This window comes from Varanus komodoensis, unplaced genomic scaffold (assembly GCF_004798865.1).
Source record: "Varanus komodoensis strain SLA01 unplaced genomic scaffold, ASM479886v1 scaffold3, whole genome shotgun sequence".
Classification (NCBI taxonomy): domain Eukaryota; kingdom Metazoa; phylum Chordata; class Lepidosauria; order Squamata; family Varanidae; genus Varanus; species Varanus komodoensis.
The window spans coordinates 23,439,234-23,451,275 of NW_025335761.1; the positions used below are offsets into that span (position 1 = coordinate 23,439,234).

A 12,042-nucleotide genomic window follows, 5' to 3' on the forward strand; every position below is an offset into this window, starting at 1 on the left:
TAATAATAATAATAATAATAATAATAATAATAATAATAATAATAATATTAAAGTTAATTTCAGGTAAATGAAAATTGAACTGAAAAATTAGCTTCATTTCATTTCTGTCTTTTTAAGGGGAAATCCATTTTTATAGCTGGGCACTAGAAAGTCCATGAATCAGCAGTATGAGCATTTTTTCATTATTGTGTCATAATATTCTTTCTTCAATAATTAATGGCTATTTATGAGGTCATACATTGGCTATTGGATCTTATGTTCTTCTACTTTCCACTAAAATATTAATAATATGCAAATTAAAATGTATTTTATAGTACAGTAAAAAGATCTCTCTTTTTAATTTACATTTTTATTAATATTTTAGAGCCACTTTTCTCTGAGTTAAGCGAAATTGGACCACCTACTAAAAGTCAAAGTTCAGTCAACTGCTTCAGCCAAGTACAAGAAAGGAATATGCTGGAAACCCTCCTTAAAGGAAATCAAACTCTGAAGAGGAGAACTGTAACATAAAGGATATAGAGACAGAAAGCTTTGCTTTGCCATCAATTGAAAAATCCCCCAAAGGGACTCCCGCCATTTTCTAAGTCCAACTGGAGACTGTCATTTGCGCTAGGTGCAGGTCCCTACGTGTCTTATCACTATCTAAAAAGTTAGCAAAAGGAGAGAACCGACACCAGTATGAGGCCAGTGAGTAGGTTGTGTAAATGCATACATGACCAGTTGAAGAATGACAGTGGTGTAGTGGTTAAGAGCATGGGAATGGGACTCAGACGATCTGGGTTCTAGTCCCCGCTCAGCCATGGAGCCAACTGGGTGACTTTGGGCCAGTCACAGACTCTCAGGCCAACCTACCTCACAGGGTTGCTGTTGTGGGAATAAGATGGAGGAGGAGAACGATGTAAGCTGCCTTGAGCCCTTTGTAGGAAAAAGGCAGGATATAAATTGAAAAATAAATAAATAAATAAATAAATAATTGTCATACAGGTACATCCCTCCTTTCTTCAATATGGTCTCTGTGCATTACACATATAGGTGTCTAGCAAGCATACCATTAAAGGAAGTGGGAGATATCATTATAACAGAATAGAAGACAACACAGTCCAACCAAAAGAACAGTCCTGTCTGGCTCTCACATTGAGCTGGTAGTGATGGATGAACATGGATGGTGTTGGCCATGGTAACTGCTCTACACAATGTGTCCAGCAGTAGACCAGCATGGATGGCCTTCAATGTCGACATCACTTTGGTGGAATGAGCCTTAGGGCAATCTGGCAAGTCCAAGTCTGCTAGCTGGTATGCTAATTTAATTGTCTCAATGATCCAGTGTGAGAGACACTGGGGCCTGACTGGTTCTCCTTTGGAGTGATCCACCTATCTGATGAACAGTCACTTTGTTTTGCAAGCCGACTCAGTTTGGGACGGATAGTGCATGATGAACTGTGAACATATACAGAGTCCTTTCCATGTCCATAGATGGTGATGGGTAAATGCTGGAAGCATTGTTTCTGGATTAACATGGAATGAGGATGATATTTTAGGGAGGAAATATGAATCAATGTGGAGGATAACTTTTTCTTTATGAAAGGTCAAGTATGGACGATCTATCTGTAGTGCACAAAGTTTGCTCGCCCTGCAAGCTGAGGTAATTGCTACCAGGAAGGAGACCTTCCAAGAAATGAGGAGCAGGTTCACAGTCGCGAGTAGTTCAAATGGCAGCTTTGTCAGAGCATGCAACAACATGGATAGACTCCAACTGAGGATAATAGATCAGATCAGAGGATTCAGATTCTTGAGAACTTTCATGAAGCTTCATGAAAGGGAGTGGGAGAAAGCAGAGTAGTCCTCAATGGGACCTTGGGAGGTGGAGACCACAGATAAGCACCATTTGATAGAGGTTGGCTTAAGTCAAGTCCTCTTTGATGTGTTCAGGAATTCCAATATCCTTTGCAGCTGCTGAATCGAAGGAGTGATCCCTTGTGTATCCCCCAAACCTTGTCCATTTGGTAAATTATGACCGCCTAGTGATAGGGCGCAATGTTCCTTGTAAAAGGTCTTGGAATTGAGGGTCCAAGCCCTAGAATGTGGTTAAGTAATCAGGCAAATTTTTGAGGGAAATTATAGTGGAGATGAGTGCCCAGGGAACAGTATCAATTGGGACAGTAGACGTGGAGCTTTGGACAGGTATGGGAGCTTGTAATTGGAGGGGGTTTAGGGCAAGGTAGTTGTGGCCATCAAGAAATTAGCCATGCTATCAGGTGAAGCCTTCAAATGTCCAGGTATAGTACTATCCCATGCTTGGGACAGTAATTCCAGGGTGGATAGCAGGTGTAGGAAGTTGCAGCTGGAGAGTTGGAGAAGGGAAGGGCTGTTTGGGTCACCATGGTATAACCAGGATGGCTCGAGTGTGCTCGTTCTTAATTTTCATTATGGTCCTCATGATGAGGGGTGGCAGAGGAAATGCATAGAAGAACGTTTCTGTCCATGGAACAAGGAAGGTGTCTCCGATTGAGTTCTTGCTGATCCCCACTCTGGAACAGCAGTCGCTGCATGCACCATTTTCCTCCGTGGCAAAGAGGTCTGTAGATGGGGTGCCCCATGCAGCAAAGGCGTTGCTGTGAATTTCTGGGTTGAGTTCCCATTTGTGAGTTTGAAATGGGGTGCAGCTGAGTATGTCCGCACTCATACTGTGCATCCCTATCATATGGATGACTACCAGGGTGATGTTGTGTCGGATACACCAGTCCCATGTCTGCAGGGTCAGTCACATCGGTGTGGTAGATTTCACCCCACTCTGTTAAGATAAAATACAGTGGTGGTATTGTGCAAAAATATTTGTATGTGTCTGCCAACCAGCACATTCTGTAGCACTATAAGTCCCTTGCAGACAGCAAGGAGTTCCAAGTGATTTATATAAAGCTTCTTTTCAGATCCAGACAAGCCTTGTGTCTGGTACAGACTGGAGTGGGTGCCCCTATTGGTGAGGAATGCATCGGTGATTAGTGTGGCTGTTGGTTCTGGAGGTATGAATGGGAGTCTCTCCAACAGATTTGACTTGTGCATCCACCAGGCTAGGCTTGCCCTTATGTGAAGGGGCAGAGTTAGTTTCTTTTTCAGTGAACTGTGCTTGGGTTGGAATACTCTTGTGAACCAGAGCTGGAATGGATGCAATTGTATTCTGGCATTGCGTACCATTGCAACAGTCAATGCAGCTGCTGGATTTTTCAAGTGGGAGACCTCAGGTTGGTGTGAAGGTCAAAGGTTCCAACAATGGGCTTCTCCATCCAGTCTCAGGCTAGGTACACTCAAGCCAACACAGAATCAAAGACTGCTCCAATGTACAGGATGGTCTGTGAAGGAGCAAGCATGAATTTTTCACTATTAATGCACAGACCCAAGTGGTTGAGAATAGTGCAGATGATTTCAATTGACCACAGTAAGTCAATTATTGGCTACAAGCAGCCAGCTGTCTAAGTAGGGATAAACGTGTATCCCCAGGAGCTGAAAATGTGTACACACTGAAGCCATGCATTTGGTAAATACTTTGGTGCCATAGAGACACTAAATTGTAGTACCTTGAACTTGAAGGGGTCAGTACCAGTTTGGAAATGTAGGAAGTGGGTGTAGTCAGGATGGATGCTAATGTGAAAGTATGCATCCCTTAAATTGATGGATACAAACCAGTCCCCTTTCATCATAGTGGCATAATGCAGGGAGACCATTTGGAACTTTTTGGGTGGAATGAAATGGTTTACTCCCAGAAGGTCCAAAATTGGCAGCTGACCACCATCTTTTTTTTCTTTTTTTTGGAATGGTGAAATACCATGAACAGAAACTGTACTTAGCTTTGGATTAGTCTACTGGTCAGATTGCACCTTTTGCTACTAAGTTGGCAACTTCCTCTATTAGGGTTGGAGAAGGAGGAGTGATGTGGACCAATCTGAGAAGAGGCAAGGTCTCAAATTCGATTTTGTATCCATGCTGTACTATGAAAAGTACCTACCAGTCAGATGTGATGGATTCCCAGGTGAGAAGATGGTGACTTAGGCGGTCCCCAGATGGGAGTAGGATGTTATGAGGGGCAGGTTCATGCTGCCCATCAGCACTGTCTCTTTTGACCTCGGGCTGTTTCTTGGTTTGTGGAAATTGGGCACAACTGGCAGTTTGGTGGTTGCTGTCCATGTTGAGGATGGTTAGGGAAGGGGCCTTGTTGCCTGGAGTGAAAAGGCTGGTACTAAGGGGCTCAGACTCATGGTCATTTACGTGCCCTCAGTTGAAATGGCCCAATGCCTAAGTGGCGAGCCATTACTCTGGCCTTCTGGAGAATGTTATCTGTTTAGGCAAGGAAGAGGCCTTCTCTGTCAAACATGCTCTTAATCTGAGAACATGTCTCTTGGGGGAGGTTAGCTGCCCAAAGCTATGCAAGACGTCAAATTGCAACTGCACCAACTAAGGCTCTTGAAATGCAATTGACCTGATGGCATGCCATGGTGATCTGTTGCTTGTAGAGCTGGATGGATTTAGCTAGGAAGACTCTGGCTAGCTCCAATTGTCAATCAGGCAGGAAAGCTGCCAGAGCCTCCATATTCTGCCATAAAGTACTTCCTCATGGCCTAGTAGTTCAAGATGTGGAGGCCCAGGCCCATCACAGAATATATCCATTATGCCATCACATCAAACTGGTGACCCACTTGTCAGTCAGTGCAAAGTGCTCCCTGTGAGGTCATCATTGGGTGGATCAGACAATGATGGAATTTGGACACAGATGGTTGGGGTAGGGAGGTGGGAGATGGTTGGTTGGGAAGCTCCCTGGGTACCTTCATAGCTTTGAATAGCATAGGGATTAATGGTGTCACTACTGGAACTGAGTCTTGTCTGGGGACTGGCCTGGCTCTTGTCTAGGGATCCCAGGTCTTAGGAGGAAACAATGTTGTCCATGGAGGTAGAGATGGGTTATAATTTGGAGTCCAAGTCATAATCCATTGGATTGGAAGAGCTGGATCAAGTCGATGAATAAGGCAGTCTTTCAACACTCCTGTGAAAGCAGTGTTCTACCCTTTTGCCATGTTTAGCTTCATGAAGCTTCTTGGCCATTTTATGACCCTTTGATTCAAGGTGTTTTCTCTTCCCCTTCTGCTTTTTGGGCACATCAGAGGCATCTGATGGTTTGGAAGCCACTGAAGGTGGCTTTGGCTTGCCCGAAGTACCAGTTGATAGGTGCTTTTCAGTGGCCGCTTCAGGGCTGAGGAGCCTTCGGCCTTATCACCTGTGACATCTTTCATGGCACTGAGAGCCCACTCCCACATCTTCATTCTGAGATGCCTGGCTCTGTTCTGACAGGCCTGTTTGGTGAAGGGTTGGCAGTGTGGACACTTGTCCACTCAGTGTTCTTCACCAAAGCAGAACAGACACAGAGAATGGCCATGAGTTGAGGGGATCTTAATGCTATATTTGGCACACTTTCAAAATGGCAGTTTGAACAACATCGGGAGGGAGAAGAGAGAGAAATCTAAGACTAAGAGGGAGTAACAATAGAAGGGTTTTTAAATATTTATATATATTTGTGAGGGATAAAGAGGGGAGGGGAGGACTTTGAAAATGGGAAGGAAGGAGATCAGAGAGCAAAAGTAATGAGAAATACATGTTGTGAAGTGTGTTGAAGTAAAAACGAGTTTGTGAGGAAAGGCTGAGGAAACTGAAAGCTAGAGATCCTGATGCACTGCAAAAAGCAGTGAAAAGTGAACTGAGAAAATGGCAGGGGCCTGCCTATTTATATTATGGGGAAGGGGAGTTGGGGCTTTCACCAAAAATTCTAGGTTTAGCTAGAGGAATCCTCCGAAACATGGCACTGCGCAGGCGCAGCACCCAAATGTGTGATGCACAGAGACCACGATAAAGAACAGAACTCTGCCATGACTCTCCCCATTCTATCACTCACATATTTACAGGTGCATGACACCCACTATTTCAATGTAACATAGAATCCCATGTCCATTCAATGGGACTTCTGGAAAAGATTACATTCCCCATGTATATACAATGCAGACTGAAACAATCGGATGGATACAGACATATAAATGCTTAGAGCAGACTCACTGAAATCAAAGGGGCAAGTCAGTCATGACTAACAAGTTTCATTCATCTTAACAAGGCAACTTTAAGCATGACTCAATTTGGATCCAGCCCAATTACAAAAAGGCTACATAAAATGCTCTGCTGTTGTTAAATTATGGTAGTATTTTATTTCGTTCCTTGCATTCTATAACTTACTTCAAAGTTTCTGTTGACATTTGTAGATTATAGTTTTTCTCTGTTTCAGGTAGCTTTGAAAATTCCACCAGACAAGGGTGATGCCTTTTGTTATCATCTCGTACCTAAAAAATGATTTACAACAGGTTCTTAGACCAACATCAGACTACCAACAACAACAAAAATGTTCCTTTCAGATTAAAAAATGGAGGTATATCCATCCACCTTACATTTCAACAGGATAGTTATTCACCAAAATATAGATATATCTTCCCTGGGATAGATGCACAAATCTGGAAAACTGTCATAGGAAACTTATATATATCTGTGGTTTGAAGCTTGCATGCTTGTATGGTTGCAATACTTGCATGATTCAAGTATTGTGGAACATCTGCTGTCATGATTTTGAGTGGCTGGACCAATTATGGTAGCTCCAAGGAGTTAGGTATTTATGGTCAGCCAGGAGCAGCCCAATCAACTAGACCAGATAATGACACCATCTTACCTGAGTCCAAGAGACAGAAACTTTCCTTTTGCGATCAGATGCATATCTCTGTTTGAACAAAAGTTCAGGTCACCTGACACTGCAATGCAGATGACCTGGTTGAGGTCATCTATAGGCCAAACACTGCTACTTGGCCAATGTATTAAATAATAAACTGTCCAGGGCCCTGTACAATAGAAATCTCCTAAAATCCAACTCAGAGTTCAGGATGAGCCATTACTGGACAATCAGCAAACAAAAACAAGAGGTTGTTCTGAAATTTCAAAGCTTAAACTGTACCTTGCCATAAGTCCAACCAAGTTCTATTTTATTCATTCCCCAGAGTTCATGGATATTTTCTGCAAGCTTGTCTCTGATCTTCTCAAGATGGAAAGGCAAAACAATCTATGAAGACAATACATAAAGAAATCATCTCCAGAAAATACCTGAAGTTTACCAGGAAAAAAATCTCTACACTATTATTTGTGTTTTAATAAACTGATAATATAAATTATTAGCTGTTTAACAGTTCTGTTGTTTTAATTTGCCTTAACTATTTAAATTGTTTAACAATATTAACAATGGACAAAGTCTTATGTACCACAACAGGAAGAACACCAATAATAGTGCCCAATAATAGTCTTCCAAAAATATAGGGAAAAGTTAGACTATAAAGCATGTGATCTTTGAAGTCTATGGGAAATAAACAGCATGAACCTGAGTTATTAATACAGGAGGATTACAACTTAATAGGTGTAACTGAAACTTGGTGAAATGACTTCCATGACTAGAATTCATAGAATCATAGAACACTAGAGTAGGAAGGGCCGATGAAGGCCATTGGGTCCAGCCCCCTGCTGTTGCAGGATGTAATTTACACCATCCCACTCAGATGACTGTCCAGTTTTGCCTTGAATGTCTCTAGGAGAGCCCACAACCTCTCTAGGCAAGTGGTTCCAGTGCCATACTGATATGACAGTAAGGAAACGTTTCCCTGATATCTAGCCTGAACCTGGGTTGTCGCAATTTGAATTGATTATTCCATGTCCTACACTCTGGTATCAGCAAGAAGAGATATTGACCTTCCTCTTTGTGACAGTCTTTGCGGTACTTAGAGGGATATCATGTCCCCCCTGGGGGAACAGAAATTGGAATTCAGCACTTGAAGGATATAAATTGCTCAGGAAGAACAGTAGGAGCAGAGTGTGCAGCAGACTCATCTCTACACAGATATACAGGAGGGTGAGCTTCTGCATCACGAGCATCTGCATTAAAATCAACAGAGCAAATAATAAAAGGACCATGGTAGTAAGAGTCTACTACCAACCATCTTGTCAAGGAAAAAACTAGGATGAATTTTTTGAAAAGTAAACTGCCAATGTTTCAAGGAGGCATGATGTTGGAATTCCTGATTTGTGTTTCTGATAACTTCCTAATACAGAAAGTGGAGAAAGTGGTGGAAGGAATTAAAAGATCAGCTATTCTTGACTTGATTTTATCCAAAGAAGATAACTTGGAGAAAGTAGCATTTATGGGAACTTTGGAGGAAAATGACCATATTATACATGAATTCTAAAGGAAGTAAAAGTTGAGTGTAGCTCAATGCATACCCTGGATTTTAGGAAAGCCAATTTTAATAAACATAAGGATCACTAAGGCCCCATTGCAGGCAACTATAATGAGAAAAGTGTCTTAAGATGTGAGGGAATTTTTCAAAAAAAGGAAATTCTAAAAGCAAAATTACAAACAATTCTAATAAGAAAAAGCAGAAGACAACAGAAGAAACCAATGAGCTCCACAAAAACCTTAGAGAAGGAATGATACACCAAGTAGAAGGTCAGATTAGGCTATAGAAGAGTACAGGAAGGTAGCAAGGAATTGCAGAGATGGTATCAGTGTTAAAGCTGGGAATGAGCTGTGGTTAGAGAGGGATGCTAAAAGCAACAAAAAAGGCTTCTTCAGATATGCACATAGTAAAATACAGAGGAAGGAAATGGTAATTTGACTACTCAATGGGGATAGTAAAATCGAATTAAATGTTAATGTGTTTTAGATTTTAACTAAAGCTGTATCATGCATTATATATTATAGTGTATGCTTATTATATATTATCGTGTTGCAATTTGTGCTTATGATGAGGGTTATTATGTAGTTGGATATTGTTTTCATTGTGGTTGTTTTGTTTTCATGTGTTTTGTAGCCCACCCTGTACTATTGGTTAATGCAGATTATAAATTCAATTATAAATAAATAAAAAAAATATTAACAGATGACAAAGAAAAGACAAAATTTCTTTCCTACTTTGGCTCAATTCCTATTTGGGTCAGTCTTCTTCCCAAAGTTTATAGAATACAAGTTGAAGGGGCAAAGGAAGGGGCTTCTTCCTGGCAATGGCAGAATACAAATTGGAGGGGCAGGATTACAGTTTGAGATTAATAGGCAAATGGTCAAGGAACACCTCATTACTTTGAACAAGTTCAGACCGCCAGGGCTCGAATTCTGACAAATTAGTCTGCTCTCCAATTTGATTGGGTAGCCTCCCTGGTGCAAATACTGTGGATATAATCTATATTTGCTTCAGCAAAGATTTATGACCTGTTAAAAACAATCCAAAGAGCTTCTACTACTGGGCAGTAGAAAAATAAACTGACAAGAACAGGAGCAGCATAATACTAATAAAACACACTTGGGAAAATACAATCTATTTAAGAGTGATGTACTAGGTGCCCAGATAAATTACATTATTAATCAACTATGCATATTGTTACTTTTTATTAAACTTACCTGGCTGGTGTCAATTGGAAAAGGAATAAAATTAGCTTGGGAGAGAAATTGTGTAGTACCAAGCAAATCTCGAATTCCATCTGAATCTCTCTTATATTCTTTTACTGGCTCTAGTTTCATCTTTTCTTTAGGAAGCAAAGCTTCATAGCAAGGTGCATAGCCAGTAGGAGGGAGAAACTTGAACTCTCCATGGCGGCCACCCATTAAGAAACGCACTCTACACAATTGTAAAAGGGGGACAGTGTGATAAGGTTTTTTTAAAAAAACATCTTGCATCTCATTTGATAGTAACAAAACTATTCTAGATATTAAAATTAAGATAAATTTAAGATATCTTTAAATATAACAAGACTATATTTTAAATTAATGCATAAATTCTTACCCACCCCAAAATTAAACAGCATTTTAATTAAATAATATCAATTTTTTTATTTTAAATTTTAACTTGGGAGTAAGTATAAATTATTTTCCACAGCTCTTTTACAATATGTCACACATAATCTTTCATTCCTAATACTCCAAAATTGTATGAAGCCTCCACAGCAGTTTATTCATATATTTCATGTACATTTATTTACACTAAATATAAAGAATGAATATTATTTTTTCTGTTTCAGGACCTTAACTAGGGGTGTGTGACAAATCCAATAGGAGGTGAAAATCCAATTGGATTTTTAGTCCTTCAGATCCCAGTATGCTAACCCTGTGCAGCTAACAATCCATTATGGTAGGAGCAGAGTCACCTCATAGACTTCTGTCTCTAAGATGGACAGCAATTTATGATTTTTTAATGAAATTTGCACAAAGAGACATCCAAAATGCACATGGGTCTAAAGTAATTTGCATAGAATTGACAGATTTGTTTAAATTACTATTTACACTAATCAGCTGACTGACTTACTATTACTATTAATTTCCTAAAGTGAAATTCACAAGAAATATATGCTTCTTAAGGATTCTCCTTGATTACCTGTGCTATGTAACAGTACAGAAGGAAGCTAACTGTACTTTTCCATGGAGTAATTTATTTATGAGATTCTTATGCCACCTATCAACCAAACCCACTGGGTGGCTTATAAAACCTATAAATCAATAACATACAAAATAAAATCAAACCTCAAACCCCAATATAAAATGCTGGGATGTATTCAATACTAGCATTAGCAACCTCTAACGCAATGCAAAAAGTATATGCTGGCACAATTAATTTCCCTGGAAAAGCTAGCATGATATCAGTATCAAACACAAAACCTACAAAAGCCAGAATAAAATCAACAGAAGATGGGCAGGAGAATACTACTACAAAGCACTTGGGAGTTACTAATCTAATTCAGCTTAATACAGTTTCAGTAGATTACATATACATCTGATTTATCATCAATAACTATATCAACTGAGAATTTTTTTTATTTTTTCTAGAATATTTCACTGTGCAAAGTGAGAACTATACTATATAAACATTACTAGATCTCGAAAAGCTTAGATCTATAAAGAAAATGAACATCCATATCATGCATTTTTCAGCATCCCACCCCCTTTCCAAGAATATTTACAACATCTTCAATTAGAAAAAAGCCCATGGAGGAACCCACTAGGAGCTGACTGAAGGGAAAATGGTAGCATTGAAAATCCGTTGAAAGCATGTTCTATTCCTCCACCAGTTTCCTACACAACAGATGACTGACCCCCTACCCTTGGGAGAGACATTTCAGAGAGCTAGAAGGAAAGTGATGCTGGGTGAAGTAAATGAGGAAACCCTGCCTCTTCAATGCACTTTTCTCTGGGTCCAACCTATAGACCATTTCTCAGTCTTTCAAAGTTGTTTCATAGACTGTTTCAAATAAAATTAAGGGTGTCATTGATCTAGTCTCAAGCAAAAGCCAAGGTTCCAAGTTGGAGGAAGATGAGCTGGGCTGCAGTTTGGGCTGCTATAATGTCACCTGAAGAACACAACTGGGATCCTGATAATGAAACTGAAAGCTGCTGCAGCTTATGAACTATGGTCCTCATAGATGATTCCACTTGACCAGAGGAAAAAAGCATTCTGCTCGACCACAGCTGACCAACAACATGTAAGAAGTCAAGTAGATGTGAGATTTAGCCTCTAAACCAGAAGATGGGTTTTTTTTTAAGAAACCATACCCCCACAATTAGGAGGGCAGAGCCTAGGAAGAGTAAACTGGACCAAGGCCATTACAAAGCCTCTGTCAACTTTTTTTTCCCCCCGATCATATCCCGCCTTTTTCCTACAAAGGGCTCAAGGCAGCTTACATCATTCTCCCCCTCCATCTTATCCCCACAACAACAACCCTGTGAGGTAGGTTGGGCTGAGAGTCTGTGACTGGCCCAAAATCACCCAGTTGGCTCCATGGCTGAGCGGGGACAAGAACCCAGATCGCCTGAGTCCCAGTCCCATGCTCTTAACCACTACACCACTTCCAGCTCTTGTCGGGACAAAGTATGCACTTACAGTGATCTTTAAGTTAGTGGTCTGTATAGGAACTAGGCCCACTCCTCTTATACAGGAG

General features: G+C 40.5%; 1 protein-coding gene across 1 annotated transcript in view; it reads right to left on the reverse strand.

Moving 5' to 3' along the window:
* RYR3 (ryanodine receptor 3) overlaps positions 1 to 12,042 on the reverse strand; it is a 397,078-nt gene that overhangs the window by 298,598 nt on the left and 86,438 nt on the right. Inside the window, exons 21-23 of the mRNA XM_044436195.1 lie at positions 9,515 to 9,731; positions 7,031 to 7,135; positions 6,268 to 6,371 (exon numbers count right to left, since the gene is read on the reverse strand). Coding sequence (XP_044292130.1) covers positions 6,268 to 6,371; positions 7,031 to 7,135; positions 9,515 to 9,731 — 426 coding nt within the window. The remainder of the gene's footprint in view (positions 1 to 6,267; positions 6,372 to 7,030; positions 7,136 to 9,514; positions 9,732 to 12,042) is intronic.